General features: G+C 36.3%; 1 protein-coding gene across 2 annotated transcripts in view; it reads right to left on the bottom strand.

Moving 5' to 3' along the window:
• Positions 1-19,970, bottom strand: part of PKP2 (plakophilin 2) — an 84,602-nt gene that overhangs the window by 36,970 nt on the left and 27,662 nt on the right. For both annotated transcript variants that reach the window (XM_081591598.1, XM_081591599.1), the window contains exon 5: positions 1,665-1,872. In XM_081591598.1, the coding sequence (XP_081447724.1) occupies positions 1,665-1,872 (208 nt within the window). The remainder of the gene's footprint in view (positions 1-1,664; positions 1,873-19,970) is intronic.

Raw genomic sequence — 19,970 nt, 5'->3', positions numbered from 1 at the left:
ACAGAATAGTCTCTGTTCTTAGTTTCCTTCTTCCTACACAAAAGAAGAGGAAGTTCACAAACAACAGATTATTTACTTTACAAACACCCACACATTCTCCTAAGTTTTCTGGCTATCATGCACCCTAACCTTGATCACTTTATTACTGAAGATCCCTCTAAATGAACAGCAGCTTCTTTGCTCTGCTAGTGATTTTCACCATGCTGGGAATAACTTTCATTCTCCTTCAAAGCACTAGTCCAAAGTCTATACCTCTTTAAAGTTCCACAATGAAACATATCTCCTTCATGAAGTCCTTTTTAACTGTGTATGTATCTGATCTCTTTTATGTACACTACTGTAGTTTAATGAAGAAAACGTTAGGTTCTAAACGTGAGGTTTGGGTTTTGTTTTTTTTTTAAAGCCAACCATTGCATAATTGTTCATGCTTTAGTAGATGGAAAATAAAATTCACAGCCTCTCTAGTCTGACACTCGAAGGCTGCTCTCTAAATGTTGGCTGAATGAATGAATGAATAAGTGAGATTACTCTTAATTTCTGAGGTACTTTAATATAAGTTATGGATATGAAAGGAAATCTCTCATAGGACATGACAGCATGCTGGCAGAAGGGTAGTATGCTGCAACTCTTCATATAGTTTTATACAATTACAAAACTTCATGTAGTTTTACAAAATTAATATATCAAGATAGAAAAATCTGATATTTTGAGATATAAATGGGTAGAGAAGATATAATGACAACATTTTTATAGGAAAAACTGTTGTATAATAAAAGATAGCAGAAGTGCAACAGATATTCAGTTCAATTTAAACAATATTTATGGAGCACCTCTTTTAAATAAGTATGAACAATGTCAACTATTATCACTAAGAAAAACTTTTATATATTAAAAAGGGTTAACTTCTTTGGACTTAACTTCCTCATCTATAAAACTGAGATTTAGTACCCAATACCACAAATATCTCAAAACCTAAGGTTTTTGTGAGAATAAATTAAAAATTCCTACTACACTGAAGATACTTAAAAGTTTCCCCAAGATAATACTACTGATGATTATACTCAGTAATGGTTTCTTACATTCTTTGTAATGTGTTCAGGGAGCTTTAGCAGAGAGCTGATGAATCATTTTCAAAGAGTTATTTTCTATCATATGCACTATTCCTTTAAATGAAATTAAGCCTCCTTTCTCCATGCTTCAAGAATTATTAAAAGCATTACTTTATTTCTTATTATTTTAGTTTTCCAATCCACACACAGAAAAGAGATATTTATTTTTCCAAATCAGTATTTGAATAGAAATATGAAATGGAGAACTGAAAAACATATCTAGTTATGTTTTCTTTTTAGGAGGTCAAGGGACAGGCAAGCTAGGAAGCTGGTATTGACAGGGGTCCAGGTGATGAAAGGTGTATAGAATTTTTAATTAAAAATATTAACCAAAAGCTTCAGAAAAATTTCCGCTTTAGAAAAAAAAAAAGGAATTCAAACTTGACTTGAATCTGGGGTCTAAGCCAGTAGTAATAATGTTCCTTGAAAGCCATCTCATAGATAACAAAGAGCCCGTCCGTCATTTGTTTCAGGAAACTTCAGAAAAACAGATGACATTAACACAACTGGCTGGGGTGCACTATGCTACCCCTGTTAATAGTTAGTAAGTATTACCTGTTATTTGCTTCTTAGTCTCCAAGTCTCTGGTTTGCTTTAACACCTGGAGCAGCCGAGGCACTCCACTGAGTTCAGCTACCTCCAATTTGTTGTCATTATCTTCAAACACCAAGTTTCTCAAGGCCCCACACACGGCTCGCTGGATATCTTCATTCTGAACTTTTAGGAGCTGTAGAAGCTTGGGGATGCCATGAAGCTGATAAACCTGGGGAAGAAGTAGATGTATATTTCAGATACTTATTAATTTTTATTTGATAGTAAAGATATTCAATGTAATGTGAATGAACAGATGAAGTTCACTGAATTTGCTGATAACTCCCATCAATTAATGTGTGGTGCAACCTGACGCTAAAGTGTACAACACATCCCTAGCTCTAAGGCAGTATCTAAGGCAGTATCATCAAGGGCTCAGGATAAATCTGCAAAGTTAAGACTGAAACCTATGAAAAACCTGAAGGGCAAAGTTAAGTGATAAAGGGTAAATAAGTGATAATTAAGTGGATGTTGTTGCTGTTTAGTCAGTCATGTCTGACTCTTTTGGGACCCCGTGGGACTGTAGCCCACCAGCGTCCTCTGTCCAAGGGATTTTCTAGGCAAGAATACTAGAGTGGGTCGCCATTTCCTTCTCCAGGGGATCTTCCCCACCCAGGGAAGACCCAGGGACTGAACCTGAGCCTCCTGCATTGTATGCAGATTCTTTACCACTGAGCCATCTGGGAAGCCCAATTAAGGGGACAGAAAAGCCTTAATCATAATAAAGATGAAGAGAACTAGGAATCCGAGAAATAGAGAAAGTTTTATGGAAGAATACCATATTACATGAATTTGTTTTCCAGAACAGAGCTATACAGTCAATATATACAATAGAAATCACCTCCATCAGTAATAGAAATAAAAATTCATTTACCATGGCAATTGTAGTAGCAATGCAAAACTAACCCTAAATGCAAGTTGTTTTTTTTTTTTTGAGATATAAATGACATAACATTTATGTTAGTTTCAGGTGTAGAACATAATGATTCAATATCTGTATATATCATAATAAATCTATTACCACCACACATAATTGGGCTTTCCTGGTGGCTCAATCATTAAAGAATCCGCCTGCAATGTGAGAGACCTGGGTTCAATTCCTGGGTTGGGAAGATCTCCTGGAGAAGGTAACTCCAGTATTCTGGCCTGAAGAATTCCATGGACAGAGAAGCCTGGCAGGCTACACACTCCATGGGGTTGCAAAGAGACAGACACGACTGAGCAACTTTCACTTTCACTTCTTTCATTTTCACCACACATAGTTACAAATTTTTTTTCTTGTGATAAGAACTCTTAAGATCTATTCTCTTAGAAACTTTCTATTGTCACCATGGTGTACATTACATTCCCATGACATTTATTTTATAATTAGAAGAATGCAAGCTATTTTTATAATCAATTGCTTTGGCTATTTAAAAACATTTAAATAAGATATGCAAGCATTTAAGTAAATAACATAACTTTGTAATTTTTAATATGCTGTTTAAAAAATATTTCTTCTATACAAATATGCTAGAAAGGGCATGCAACTGGAGAATGAACCTGAGGGTAAGAACTAGGAAGAAAAAAGAAACAAAGATGACTTTGATTCTGAAACCTAAGGCTGTTTAAGAAGAGGCCAAATAATGACAGTCTGAACAAGGTGACTTTGTGTTTTAGGCTGAAAATATTGAAAGAAATCAGGAGTCTTGCTGAAGGGAAATGTTAAGTTACAGACTGAGGGCTTGCTTTCTCAGAGGCTTCCACTAGCATCTGATTAAAACTTTTTAGTTGGTAAGACCTTTTGGTAAGGATCTCAGTCATTTTTACTGTCTTAATGCAGAAGTTTATAGGAATTATGTTGCTGTGAATATATTTCCCCTTAGGATAAAGTTCATCACTTTATGAACGATGTCCTAACTGCACAACAGTTTCCAAACAGGAGAGAGCTGCACACTCGGCTCGGTGGCACATTTCACATTTTCTATGTATCTAACAGGCAGATAAATGGAATTTAAGACACTGTCTTCCAGTTTTACATCTTCCTTTGTTAGGACTGGGGAGAGATTAGCAAGTCAGCAATAAAAGTCAAGGTTGTAAGATAATCTAGTAAAAATAATAACCACAATAACAATAAAACAAAAATAACAACTCTTCCTCCCACTTCTATCATTAGGAGGTATTGGCATAGTATTAAAAATTTTATATATTAATACATACATTATCTAGCCAATAGCTTGAAAGAACCTTAAGAGGAAAGTACTCTTTGGGTCCCTTTAAGGCAATAAAAAAGAACACTTACACTTTTGACTCCCTTCAGAGGGAACAGACAACTGGGAAACTGGCTACAGCAATTTTGTTGGGCAATGTCTAAAATCATCCTAATGTATGCATAAGAAAATGCTAATGATAGCTATCAATTAGATCTGGTCCAGCAGATCATCTATTTGATCATCTATTTCAAAAGCAGAAAGGCAAAACTTATTTGAAAACAGCTGATAACTCTTGTGTTTCCCTAATTCTGTCAATAGTTAGGTTTTGTGATGGCTGAATTCATATTCTATAAACTCCTTAAATGGTAGATTGACTATGGAAATATTTCATTTCTTAATTTATAACTTACAAGTTGCCTCTTCAAAATATGTGAAATGGCTTACTGGCCAAATTTCATTTCTACCTGTGATGATAGCATGGGTCAGAAGTGGCTAGTGGAAACCTCCAGTGCCTTGTCCGGGTGGCATGAACGGTTGGCTTCTGCTAACAGCCCTCTGACCCATTCCATTACCCTGTCACCTTTATCCCCTTACCCTTCAGCACTTGCTCCAGTCTAGAAAGAAGAAACTTCAGACACACCATATTTGGATAAATGCTGAAATCCAGCTACAGCTTTGCTCACTGGAGAATGTGCCTCCCTAGTGTTTGGCACCTATCTCACATTTAAAAATAGATTTTAGCTATTTTTACCCATTTTATCAATTAAATGAATATAAATCATATCAAGTGCAAGAAGTTGATGATATTCTGTGTATTCCCTATAACTTGGACAGCTGGTAATGACTCCTATGCACATTTGTTGTTGTTGTTGTTTAGTTGCTAAGTTGTGTTTGACTCTTTATGACCCCATGAACTGCAGCCCCTCAGACTCCTCTGTCCACGGGATTTCCTAGGCAAGAATACTGGAGTGGGTTGCCATTTCCTTCTCCAGGGGATCTTCCCAACCCAGGAACTTAACCCATGACCCCTGCTTGGCAGGTGAATTCTTTACTGATGAGCCACCTGGGAAGCCCTATACACGTTAGGTCCAATGTTAAATGCACTGTTCTTGCCCCCCTTGAATTCAGGGAAACAGGCAGGACCAGAGAAGTTGCATATGTTTACTTTACACTGAATCCTCAGGGGGGAAAAATGCTTTGGGAAAAGGAAAAAAACCAGAATTACACGAACATTTCAGAACTTCAAAAAAACTTCATTTGAAATGGTTTCTAAATATATGAAAGGGCAGAATCGCATACTAGAATTTTAACTTTCTCCTTGATTATTCTGATTCTCTTCCCTGAAAACTCTTAAAGAATTAAATGATGAGGGTTTCTGATAGCAAATAACTAGAGGGAACAGACAAACTCTCTTGGCACAAGGGCTCCCTCATGCCCTGGTGCCGTCACTCTCAATTCCTTTCCTGTCTGCAATGCTCTGCCATTCTGCCTTTCTGTTGGCAAAGTCCCACTCATCCTGCATAACCAGCTCAAATATTACCTCCCTCTGCAAAGTGTTACTCTTTCTTTTCCTCTCATTACAATTAATCACTCCTTGTAAATTGGTATAACCTTTCAGGAAGGCAATTGTCAACATGTGTTAAAAACTTCAAACATACTCACTTTTAGTAAACTTCATTAGGAAATAATTTGAAATGCAGACACAGATTGACATGACAATAGTAACTACATTATTTATAATACTAAAAAATAAGAAACCATAAATGTCCAATGATGGGGAAGACTGGTTAATGGTTAATTGTCACATATTCATATACTGAGGTATCCACAGAAGAGGCAGAGAGCAATGCCTGAACTGACAGGGATTTTATTGGTCATATAGTTCCCTCATCAGTTAAATGGGATTATATAAGATTGGCAGTTGTGTGCTAGGCCCACAGTAGCTCTCAACATATAGTTGTTACTACTATTATGATTACTATGCCACCAATAAAAAATACATATTTTGCCATGCAGTGGCATGTGAAATCTTAGTTCCCCGGCTAAGAATCAAACCCATGTCCCTGCAGTGGAAGCATGGTGTCCAAACTACTGGATCACTAGAGAATTCTGTTTAAAAAACATCTTTAATGTTATAAGAAAATGATTCATGCAATGTTACTGAAAAATGTTGAATATCTATGCGTTTCTGCTCACAGATACAAGGAAGGGAATGTGACTAGGGAGTTTGGGAGAAATGGTGGGATTATAATGTATGAATGGGGATTGCTACTTTGTATTTTATTTTGAACAGCAAGCATGTATTTATGCATGCTTTTTAAAAACAAAACAAAAAATCCTCATAAACAAAGCTACATATTCAATTTGATGACAGCTATGTACATGCATGCATTAAAAAATTAGAGAGTAAAACCAAACTAATAACAATAGATGGACTGTGGGCTTTTTTCTTTCTTAATTTCCTTCTAAAACATTTTTTCTCTTTTAACTTCTCAAATTTCTTATAATAAATTTATGTTATAAAAAGATTTTGCAAAACAGTTATGGCAGTCACTGCTTCAGTGATGAGATTTGAAGTAGGCATGGAAATAAAACCAGCCTAAGAAGGGTCTTACAGAATAAATTACGGGATTTGTTCTTTATACTGTAGGCAAGCAGGACAGATATTGGAAAGGTCTCCTGGATGCTATGAAGAGACTGGACTTAGGTGTGGATAAGAATGGAGGCAGAGAGGTTAATTAGGAGTCAGCTGTATTAACAAAGATGATGGTGACAGGGATCAGCATGGTTGCACTGAGTAGGGGGAGAAAGATGTAGGTAGATTCCGGACACGTGTAAGAGCAGCATTAACAGGACCTGAAGACTGCATGAGTATGAGAGGTAAGGAAAAAAGAAGGTTCAAAGTCTGTCCATATTTTGGTATCAAACTACCTGAGTGAATTACCGCGCAGAGAGGAGAGAGCTATTATTTCAGGGCAAGTGTTGTATGATTATCTAACTGCATTCTCACAACAACTCAGTAGTAGGACTATTATCTTCAGTTTAAAGGTAGGAAAGCTGAGGTTGAAAGTGGTAAAGTATAGGTAATTAGGGTACTGGGATTCACATTCAGCCCCTGGCTACTCTTGAGAGTCAATGCTTGAACCTCCCAACTCAGCAGAAAGAAAAAGTTTAGAAGGAGGACTGGATACTTGAGAAAATGCAGCGAAGAAGATGTATTCATTTTTAGATGAGCTGGTATTGAGTACAGCAGGATGCCTAGGAAATAGACAGACGTGGTTTGGAACCCAGGGAAAGACATGGTCTGGAGATGCTGTGAGCATTTAGCACTGAGATCACATTAGTGGAAGTCAGAGGAGTAGATGAGGTGGGTCAGGAGATGGTGTCAAATAAGAAAAGTCCCAGGAAAGCATCTAAGAAACATAAACATTTAAGGTACAGGTTGAGGATAATTTTTTTTTAAACAGAGGAAACCTGAAGGAGCCAGAGAGATGGAAAAAGAGCCAGGAGACTCTGGGCCAAAAGAAGAAAGTTTCAAAAAGGAATGAGGAATTGACCGTGTTAAATGCTGAATCTTATATAAATTAATAAGTGAAAAGTTGTCAGTGGTCTTAGAAGTTTTTTATTTAAAACATTGACCTTTATATCCAAATTATTGTTGTTTTTAGTAAATACATTTAAAAAACTATACCATCATTCTTAATTTTAATGGGATTTTGTGAATGCCCTTGGGTTATATTGTCACAATTCTTAGACTTCCTATCAAGCATTTTTGTTGTTTAGGTTTCATATAGTTTTCATGTTTCATTATTCTCAAAACCAGTCTTTGTTTTAGCTTTATTACATTGAATAAGAGCTAAGAAGGAAAGCACAGGTTTAATCCTACATGTAAGCAGAATGATATTTATAGTCAAATTAGTAATTTAAGAGAGCAGAAATCTAGCCCAACTTGGGTAACAAGAGAATATTTCATGTAATCCCACATTATAAAAGTGCTCAGTTTTAAAAATTGGGAATAAAAAAAGATTTGTGTATAAAGAATGTTTATTACTAGCAAAGTATACTATTTTTTAAAAAAATCCTTATTTTTTCCATGGAATAAACATAGACAAAGGGTCAGTGGGAAATACCCAAGACTTATGTAACTTTTAAAAGTAAAAATAGATGGAATAGATTTTTTGAAACAATAAACAATAGATATCATGAAGAAAAATACTGACAAATTACTTTATAAGAATTTAAAATCATGCATAATGAAAGATATCATAAGAAAAGTTAGGAAACAACATTGCCACATATGTAGCGATGGGCTAATTGGGCTAATGTGCATAATAAAGAACTCTTACAACTTATTAAGAAACAGGCAAACGTCTTAGAAAAATAACAAATGAGTTAAACAATGACAATTGACTGAATAAATACAAAGTCAAAAAATATAAAAAGGTGCTCATCTTCATGAATAATTAATGAAATGCAAGTGGGGAAAAAAAAAACAGTGGAAGCTCTGATTTACTTCTCTTACTAATCTGTAGGATTAATCACATGCTCTTTCTCCTCTGTGAAATCCAGATTTTGAGTACTGTCAAAGCTGGCAGGTTAGTATATGTTGGCCTTTGGACTCTTATTTATTCTGTTTTACCAAGAGCAAATTAGGTTTCTTACCCAATGCATTTATGCCAACTATACTTGTTACTGTAATTATGTAATTTACCTATTCTATGTAATTTATTTACTTATTCTGAAAAAGCTCTCTCTGAAAGCTAATTTGAATGCTTTAGAAAGATTAGATAAAGGTGAAGAGCTTTGAAAAGATCTGTTCAGTTCAGTTCAGTTGCTCAATGGTGTCTGACTCTTTGCGACCCCATGAACCGCAGCACACCAGGCCTCCTTGTCCATCACCAACTCCCTGAGTCCACCCAAACCCATGTCCATTAAGTCGACGATGCCATCCAGCCATCTCATCCTCTGTTGTCCCCTTCTCCTCCTACCCTCAATCTTTCCCAGCATCAGGGTCTTTTCCAATGAGTCAGCTCTTCCCATAAGGTGGCCAAAGTATTGGAGTTTCAGCTTCAACATCAGTCCTTCCAGTGAACACCCAGGACTGATCTGTAATTGGTTGTAATTGGAAGAAATTAACCTAAAAGGCTAGGTAAAAATATAAGAATCTAGAAGGATATGAACTCCAGTGAATTAGGGCCATTAGGTTCTCATTTTACTCCAAAAAATCCAAAAATGGCAAATGAAACATAATGGGCATAGTTTATATATAAAAAACAATGGTAAACTCTCTGTGTTTATAATTTTTAAAAAGATTTTCTCTGTAATTCTGATAACCTGATCAGTTATTAAGTCTCGATTTCAAAAAGAGGAAAATTTCTAATATAAAAAATACCTTTCTTTCTGCTTATCAGATTAGCAAAAATGAACAAAGAAGAATAATATCTTATGATAATGGTGCGTGTAAATAGGCACTTTGACACTATGTTGATGGGAGGGTAAATTTGTATAATTTAAGGGAAGATTTATAGCAAGTTATTTATCAAAATTAAAAATGACTCACTGGTAAAGAGGACTGGATTTACCTACCACTTAAATGGTTTTAAAAACCAGACAAAATATATAATTGATTCAATAGCTGGACATGAGGCAATGATGGACAGTGATCCCTAAGAGATGGAGAACAAGTAAAGAGAGCCCTACTGCTGCCTCAGATCACAGTCTTGAGAGAGACCCCAGGCTGTGGTGTTGTAAGGAAAATCTTAAGTGGAATTCAACAAGCAGAGCTGAGAAGAAAGAGTGAAGAATCCAAGAAGAACAAGGAAGGAAGAGTACTGGTAAGAAAAATACTGCACAAAAGGAGAACTCCTGAGATCTGCAGAGGGTCCCCGGTTAGTGTTCAGTAGGGTATTAACCAGTTTTATCTTTGTGAGGAAATTGCCTGAGGCCAGGGAAGTAGCTGCCTAAATAAAGTTACTGCTCCTCAGGCTCACAAAGGCCTGTGAACAGTGCCTATTCTCACCAGCCAGCCAGAAAGACAAGGTTAGTCAAATAGCTATTTTAACAGTCTTGCATATGTTCAGAAACATGTTAACAATGGACACAAAGACTAAAATTTAACTTCTAGACATGAAAACTATAATTTACAAAATAAAAACTACTCTGAATGAGAACAATGGCATATTCAACAATGCAGAAGAAAAAATCAGTAAATTTAAAGCACAGAAATGGAATTTACCCAAAAAGAAACATACAGGACAAACAACTAAAAAAGAAAGAGTACGCATGATCTGCAGTACAACTTCAAGCAGCCTAATATATATGTAATGGCAGTTCTCAAAGGCAGGACAGAAGATTTCCTAAATAAAATTTCAAAATTTGATGAAAAGTAGAAATCCACAATTCTGAGAAGTTTAATGAACTCCTAAGCACAATAAACCTATGGAAAACTGCACCAAGGTACATTGTGATCAAACTGTCGACAACAACGAGAAAGATAAAATCTTAAAAGCAACTTGAGTAGGCAGGGAGAGACACATCATGCATAATGGAACAATTAGGAGGACAGGAGAGTTCTTCTTTGAGACAATGCAAGTGACAGGACAGTAGAGTAACAAGTTTCAAGTTCTGTGTTTAGGAGTTTTGTTGCTAGTAAAGCAAAACGAAAGCAAAAATGAAATTCTTTCTCAGATATACAAAAGCTAAAATAGTTAATCATCAGAATACTTGTACTATAATAAATGTTTTAAAAAATTCATCAGGCAAAGGGAAATGACATCAGATGATATTTATAAAAAGAAATGAAGAGCACAGAACAACTTAGACAAAATGAACAAAGATTTTGGTCTCTGAGTAACATAAACTACCAAAGCTCAATAGGAAGAAATAGATTGTCCAAAATAGCCCCATATCAGTTAAAGAAATTAAATTTATAGTTAATAACCTCACAAATAAAACTTAAAGGTAAAATCAGTTTCAAACATTTAAGGAAGAAAGAGTACCAAGTCCAATCAGATTCTTTCAAGAGGAGAGGTCACTTTCCAATTTATTCTATGAGGCTAGGAGAACCCTCAGTCTAAAGCTGGACCAAGATACTGTAAGAAAACTATAGATTAATATCATTTATAAATTAGCTGTGCAATTTCTTGACAAAATTTTAGTAAACCTAATTAAAAAATATAAAAAGTGACAGTACATCATGACCAAGTGAGTTTTATCATAGGAATGGGATAAATTTAAAAATCATAGTAAGAGACCATATTAGCAATATTAAAATAAAAACCCCAGAAATCTTCCAATAGATGTACAAAAAGCATTTGATAAAACTCAAGTCATTCCTTAGTAAAAATTTGTGTGTGCTTAGTCCCTCAGTCATGTCAAATTCTTTGCAACCCCATGGACTGTAGCCCTCCAGGCCCCTCTGTCCATGGGGATTCTCCTGGCAAAAATACTATAGTGTATTGCCATGCCCTACTCCAGGGGATCTTCCCAACCCAGGGATCAAACCAGGTCTTCTGCACTGCAGGAGGATTCTTTACCATCTGAGCCACCAGGAAAGCCCTTTAGTAAAAATAAAATCTATTAAATCAGAGAAGTTGTTCAACTTGATATGGTGATTTATGAAAAGTTTATACCCACAGGTAACATCAAAGTGAAAGCAAAAGTTGCTTAGTCATGTCCGACTCTTTGTGACCCCATGGACTATACAGTTCAAGGAATTCTCCAGGCCAGAATACTGGAGTGGGTAGTTGTTCCCTTCTCCAGAGGATCTTTCCAGCCCAGGGATCGAACCCAGGTCTCCCACATTACAGGTGGATTCTTTACCAGCTGAGCCACAAGGGAAGCCCAAGAATGCTGGAGTGGGTTGCCTATCCCTTCTCCAGCAGATCTTCCTGACCCAGGAATCAAAGCGGGGTATCCTGCACTGCAGGCAGAGATTCTTTACCAACTGAGCTATCAGGGAAGTCATCAAACTTAATGGTAAAAAACTGAAAGCTTTTCCTTGAAGATCAGAAATAACAAGGATATCCACTCTCACCACTTCTACTTAACATAGTATCGAAAGCCTTAGCCAGAACAATTAGGCAATACAAAGAAATAAAAGGCATCAAATTAGAAAGGAAGAAGTAAATTGTCACTATTTGCAGATTACATGATATTATAGATAGGAAACCCTAAAGACATCACAGAAAACTATTAGAACTAATCAACAAATTCAGTAAAGCTGTAGGATCCAAAATCAATATACAAAAATCTGTTGCATTTTTATATACTAATAACAAACTTTCAGAAAGAGAAATTAAGAAGACAATATCATTTACATTGTACCAAAAAAAATAAAATCCCAGGAATAAATTTAACCAATAGGTGAAAGATCTATACACTAAAAAGTATAAGGCACTGACGAAAGAAACTGAAGAAACAAATAAATGGAAAAATATTCCATGATCACAGATTGGAAGAATTAATACCATTAAAATGTCTATACTAACTAAAGCAATCTCCAGATTCAATGAAGTCTCCATTAAAATTCCAATGGTACTTTTCAGGGAAGTAGAACAAGCAGTGCTAACATTTATATGGAACCACAAAAAACACCCTGAATGGATAAAGGAATCTCGAGAAAAAAGGACAAAGCTGAAGGCGTTATGCATCCCTGATTTTAAGTTATACTAAAAAGCTATAATGATCAAAACAGTATGATACTGGAAATAAACACAGACATACAGATCAGTGAAACAGAGAAGAGAGCCCAGCAGTAAATCCAAACACTATAATTGAGTGATTTACAACAAAGGAGCCAAGAATACATAATAAAAGGTTTTGTATAAGCTGCACAGCCACATGCAAAAGAATGTAACAGTACCACTCTCTTATTGTTTAGTCGCTAAGTCACGTCTGACTCTCTTGCAACCCCATGGACTGTAGTCTGCCACGTTTTCCTGTCCGTGGGATTTCCCAGGTGAGAATACTGGAGTGGGCTGCCATTTCATTTTCCAGGGAATCTTCCCAACCTAGGGATCAAACCCATGTATCCTACATTGCAGGTGAATTCTTTACCACTGAGCCATCTGGGAAGCCCAATACATATGCATAAATGTGTACATATATGTGTGTATATATATATATATATATATATATATATATATACACACATATACAAGATTGGAAGCTGACTGTGGCTCAGATCATGAACTCCTTATTGCAAAATTCAGACTTAAATTGACAAAGGTAGGGAAAACCACTAGACCATTCAGGTATGACCTAAATCAAATCACTTACGATTATACAGTGGAAGTGAGAAATAGACTCAAGTGATTAGATCTGACAGACAAAGTGCCTGAAGAACTATGGACAGAGCTTTGTGACCATGGTACAGGAGGCAGGGATCAAGACCTTCCCCAAGAAAAAGAAATGCAAAAAGGCAAAATGGTTGTCTGAAGAGACCTCACAAATAGCTGTGAAAAGAAGAGAAGCAAAAAGCAAAGGAGAAAAGCAAAGATATACCTATCTGAATTCAGAGTTCCAAAGAATAGCAAGGAGAGAAAAGAAAGCCTTCCTCAGTGATCAATGCAAAGAAATAGAGGAAAACAAGAGAATGGGAAAGACTAGAGATCTCTTCAAGAAAATTAGAGATACCACGGGAACATGTCATGCAAAGACAAGCAGAATAAAGGACAGAAATGGTATGGACCTAACAGAAGCAGAAGATATTAAGAAGAGGTGGCAGGAATACACAGAAGAACTATACAAAAAAGATCTTCATGACCCAGATAACCATGATGGTGTGATCATTCTCCTAGAGCCAGACATCCTGGAATGTGAAGTCAAGTGGGCCCTAGGAAGCATCACTATGAACAAAGCTAGTGGAGGTGATGGAATTCCAGTTGAGCTATTTCAAATCCTAAAAGATGATGCTGTGAAAGTACTGTATTCAATATGCCAGCAAATTTGGAAAACTCAGCAGTAGCCACAGGACTGGAAAAGGTCAGTTTTCATTCCAATCCCAAAGAAAGGCAATGCCAAAGAATGCTCAAATGACCGCACAATTGTACCCATCTCACATGCTAGTAAAGTAATGCTCAAAATTCTCCAAGCCAGGCTTCAACAGTACGTGAACTATGAACTTCCAGGTGTTCAAGCTGGATTCAGAAAAGGCAGAAGAACCAGAGATTAAATCGCCAACATCCGCTGGATCATTGAAAAAGCAAGAGAATTCCAGAAAAACATCTACTTCTGCTTTATTGACTATGCCAAAGCTTCTGACTGTGTAGACCACAACAAACTGTGAAAAATTCTGAAAGAGATGGGAATACCAGACCACCTGACCTGCCTCTTGAGAAATCTGTAGGCAGGTCAGGAAGCAACAGTTAGAAATGGACATGGAACAACAGACTGGTTCCAAATTGGGAAAAGAGTACGTCAAGGCTGTATATTGTCACCCTGCTTATTTAACTTAGATGCAGAGTACATCATGAGAAATGCTAGGCTGGATGAAACACAAGCTGGAATCAAGATTGCTGGGAGAAATAAAAACCTGAGATATGCAGATGACACCACCCTTATGGCAGAAAGCAAAGAAGAATCTAAGAGCCTCTTGATGAAAGTGAAAGGGGAGAGTGAAAAAGTTGGCTTAAAGCTCAACATTCAGAAAATTAAGATCATGTCATCTGGTCCCATCACTTCATGGCAAATAGATAGGGAAACAGTGGAAACAGTGGCTGACTTTATTTTTTGGGGCTCCAAAATCACTGCAGATGGTGACTGCTGCCATGAAATTAAAAGATGCTTGCTCTTTGGAAGAAAAGCTATGACCAACCTAGACAGTATATTAAAAAGCAGAGACATTACTTTGCCAACAAAAGTCCCTCTAGTCAAAGCTATGGTTTTCCCAGTAGTCATGTATGGATGTGAGAGTTGGACTATAAAGAAAGCTGAAAGCCAAAAAATTGATGGTTTTGAACTGTGGTGTTGGAGAAGACTCTTGGACTGAAAGGAGATCCAACCAGTCCATCCTAGAGGAAATCAGTCCTGAATATTCATTGGAAGTACTGATGCTGAAGCTGAAGCTCCAATACTTTGGCCACCTGATATGAAGAACTGACTCATTGGAAAAGACTCTGATCCTGGGAAAGACTGAAGGCGGGAGAAGAAGGGGACGAAAGAGGATGAGATGGTTGGATGGCATCACCAACTCAACGGACATGAGTTTGAGTAAACTCTGGGAGCTGGTGATGGACAGGGAGGTCTGGCATGCGCAGTCCACGGGGTTGCAAAGAGTTGGACACAACTGAGAGACTGAACTGAACTGACTGATATATATATAAATTGTAGTAGAATATGTAGAAATGGGCTTCCCTGGTAGCTCAGCTGGTAAAGCATCCACCTGCCTTGCAGGAGACCCCAGTTTGATTCCTAGGTCAGGAAGATCCCCTGGAGAAGGGACAGCCTATCCACTCCATTATTGTCTGGAGAATCCCCTTGGACAAGAGGAGCCTGGCAGGCCACCATCCATGGGATTGCAAAGAGTTGGACATGACTGAGCAACTAAGCACAGCACACATAAAACATAGAAACATAAGCATTTTGTTGATTTTTACCACTCTATCTGTTGATAGAAGGCAGTTTAAGAACTTAGCAGCTGTATTTTAGCTAAAATTATATTGATAATGTATTTTTAGGTGCCTCTAAAGAAATACAGTTTTTGTGCAAGTATCCATTATATTTATTCCTAGATTTCACAAATTTATTTCAGTACCAGAAAACCCAAAACTTGTTGAATCAAATTACTGAACATTCATAGACATCAAAAAGCATATGAAAATGTCCTACAGTATCTAATTTTGTGTTTCCATTTTTTTCCTTCTGAAGGGTGACTGCTGGTCACGTTGTAAAGGACTGGAAAAATCCCTTCCAACCACCTTATGATGCTAAGAGCACCCAAAGGAATGACTTTAAAAACCCAACCTGTCCATTCTCCAGTCAAATATAGCAAGTTTCAAAAGCTTTCTTGTGGAATAGGTAAGATTAGCTGTTCTCCACTGTCTCAGGTTATTGCGATCAAGTTAAGATGTACTAGATGTGCTTGCACCTCCTGGGAAAATTAGTCCTCTACAGTAGTTAAAAATATACATGCAGCAAGTGCAGCCCTTGACAAGTTTGTTCCTTATCCCTTCCTGGTGGACAACTTAGCTCCAAACATGTTTAATGTAACTATCTTATACCATACCCCAAAATCAAATGAAAATGGATTAATCAATGTTAAGACCTGATACCATAAATCTCCTGAAGAAAATATAGGCTATAAGCTCCTTGACCTTGGTAATGGTGATGATTTTCTGGATTTGACACATGAAGAAAAAAAGCAACAAAAGCAGAAATAGTGGTCCAGTGGTTAAGATTACGTGTTCCAGTGCAAGGGGTATGGGTTTGATCTCTGGTTGGGGAGCTAAGATTCTACATGCCTTGTGGTCAAAATACCAAAACATAGAACAGAAGCACTACAACAAATTCACTAAGAACTTTATAAATGGCCCACATCCAAAAAAAAATCTTAAAATAAATCAAAAAGGCAACCTGTAAATGGGAGAAAATAACTGCAGATCGTCTGATAAGGGGTTAATATACAAAATATACAAATAATTTATACAAGTCAACATCAAAACAATCTGATTAAAAAATGGGTAGAGGACAAAAATAGACATTTTCTGAAGAAAACAGACAGATGGCCAAAAAACACATGAAATGATGCTCAACATCACTCATCATCAAGGAAATGCCAATCAAAACCACATGAGATGATTACCTCACACCTTTTAGAATGGCTATTACCAAAAGACAAGAAATAACAGCACTGGCAAGGACGTGGAGAGAAGGAAACCCTGTACACTACTGGTGGGAATGTAAATTGGCACACTTTGGAAAATGGTATGGAGGTTCTTCAAAAAATGAAAAGTAGAACTACCATATGATCCAGCAATTCTAATTATAGGATTTATCCTAAGGAAACAAAAACACTAACTCAAAAAGATATATGAATCCCCATGTTCACTACAACATTATTTATAGAGACATGGAAACAACCTAAGTGTCCACTGATGAATGAGTAGATACAGAAGTTGTGGTGTATGTGTGTATACACATATATATTCCATATATATACAGAATATTATTCAGCTATAAAAAGGAAGCAATTGCGGTCTCTGCAATAACATGGATGGACCTTAAAGGCAGTATGTTAAGTGAAATAAGTCAGAGACAGACAAACACATGATCTCACTCACATCTGGAATCTAAGACACAAACAAAACAAAACAAAAATAAAATGATAGATACAGAGAACAGGTTGGCAGTTGCCAGAGGATGGGGAGGGGGTTTGAAGGAGGATACACTGGGTGAAGGGGGTCAAAAGGTACAAACTTACAGCTGTAAAATAAATAGTTCTGGGGATGTAATGGATAGCCTGATGACGACAGTTAATAATACTGTACTGCACATTTGAAAGTTGCTAGACAGTAGATTTTAAAACTTCTCATGGCAAAAAAAATCTCGTAAGTATGTGTAGTGATGAATGGTAACCAGATTTATTGTGGTGATCACTGCAGAATACATTCATATATTGTATCATTATATTGTATGTCTAAAACTAATATGTTATATGCCAATTATATCTCAATTAAAAAAAAACAAAAGACAAAACATGTATATGATTAATTCCTTTCAACAAAAGTGCAAAAATAACTCAGTACCAAAAGGATAGTCTTTTTGACAAATCCTGCCTAAACAATTGCATATATTGATATATATATTTTAACAAAAGGAACTTTGGTAAACATCTTGCAATATATACAAAGATTAACCACAAATGGACTACTCAACTATAAAGTCTTATACTTAAAAAAACTTCTGGAAGAAAATATAGGAGATTATTTTTGTGACCTTTGAGTACAGAAAGATTTCTTGGATACACCATGAGAAGTGTGATCCACAAGGAAAAAACTGATAAATTATACTCCATCGAAATTTAAAACTGTTAAAAGAATGAAAAGACAAAACACATCTGAGTGAAAATATTTCCAAATCATACATATGAAAAAAGACTTATATCCAGAATCTATAAATAAATATCAAAAGTCAATAATAAGAAAACAGAAGACCCAAATAAAAAAACAGGCAAAAGATCTGAAAACACATTTCACCAAAGAAGGTATCAATATACAGATAACAAGCAAATGAAAAGATGCTCAACATCAGTCATTAGGAAAATGCAAATTAAAACCACAATGAAATACTACCACAAACCTATTGGCTCTAATTAAGACTGACCATATCAAGTGTTAGGACACAGAGGAACCAGAACTCTCATACATTGCTAATGGGAATGTAAAATAGTATAGTTACTTTGTAAAACAGTTTGGCAAATCCTTAAAAAGTTGAACAACTACAATATCATCCAGGCATTCTACTCCAAGGTATTCACCTCAGAGAAATTAAAACATTTGTTTGTAAACATATGTTCATAGCAGCTTTATTTGTAATAGCCAAAACTCAAATGCCCATCGACAGGTAAGTGGATAAACACATTATGGTAACCACAAAACAAAATACTACTCAGCCATACACACACACACACACACACACACACACACACACACCTTTTGATACATACAGCCTTAAAAGATTTAAGCTGAATAAAAGAATTCAGACAAAAAAACATGTATTTACTCTATGATACCATTTATATACAATTCTAGAAAATTCAACTAATCTGTAGTAACAGAAAGCAGATCACTGGCTGCCTGGGGATGGGAAGCGAGTTGTGGAGGGGTGGGATGTACTGATTGATTACCAAGGAGCACAAGGAAACTTTGGAGGTAATGAATTTGCTCACTGTATTGACTGTGATGATGGTTTCACTGTATCAAAACATATATCAAAAATTTTGTCATTTTTAACCTTAATAAAACTGTTAAAAAACTGAACAAACAAAATTAGTGCATTTATACAAGAGATATCTATGTAGCAGTTTGAAGTAACACACACACATACATATATATGGAATCTAGAAAGATGGGGACTGATGAACCTATTTGCAGGGCAGCAAAGGAGACACAGACATAAAAAACAGACTTGAGGACACAGTAGAGGAGGGTGAGGGTGGGATGAATTGAGGGTTAATATTGAAACATATACACTACCATATGCAAAATAGAAAAGGAGCTCAAATCTAGTGCTCTGTGACAACCTAGAGGGGTGGCATGGGGTGGAAAGGATATTCAAGAGGGAGAGGACATATGTATACTTATGGTTCATTCACGTTGATGTATAGCAGAAACCAACACAATATTGTAAAGTAATTATCCTCCAATTAAAAAGAAATAAATTTAAAAAAAATCTATGTAGCAGTTTTAAAGAATGAGGGTAGGGCTAATATACTGAAGATTTCCAAGATATAGTGTTAAATTAAAACAAAGTACTGAGTATTGTAAGCAACCTGTTACCATTTGTGATTTTAAAACAAAAAGGATATTCAATCAATCCATCCAATAACTGCTTCTACATGCATAAATTATCTCTGGAAAGATTCCCTAAAATTGATGTGAGAGACAAAGAGAGAAGGAGTGGAGGAGGACGACAGAGAATGGGAGGTTGAGAGAAGAAGAGGGAGATGGAGGGCTAGACTGGGGTTTGGAGTAGGAGAAAAACTTTTCACTGTGTGCCTTTTCAAACTATGATTTTTTTTTTCCCCTACAAAGGTACCATTTAAAACAAAGTGACCTATTGATTCCATCTTAGAGGATCTGTCCTATAGCAACACTGGTGGAAATGCCAAAAGATATATGTATAAAGCTATTCATTGAGTCACTCTTGTAATGTTAAAGAAACTGTTTAGGGAAAATAAAAACTTAGAACACATTGCTCACATTTAATGTATTTTTTTAAATATAGAAAACAATAGCCTAAAATGTACACTCATTTTCTCTCTCCCCTCTTCTCTCTCAAAAAAATCTGAAAGTACACAGACTGCTACAAACAATTATCTCTGGAGATGGTTCTAAAGGGAGAGGTCAGACAAAGAAGG

The sequence above is a fragment of the Giraffa tippelskirchi genome, chromosome 4 (assembly GCF_054371585.1).
Source record: "Giraffa tippelskirchi isolate mGirTip1 chromosome 4, T2T-mGirTip1v1.2.pri, whole genome shotgun sequence".
In the NCBI taxonomy this organism is placed as follows: Eukaryota; Metazoa; Chordata; class Mammalia; order Artiodactyla; family Giraffidae; genus Giraffa; species Giraffa tippelskirchi.
The sequence above is the reverse complement of the archived record's forward strand: the minus strand, read 5'-3'. Positions and strand labels throughout refer to the sequence as shown.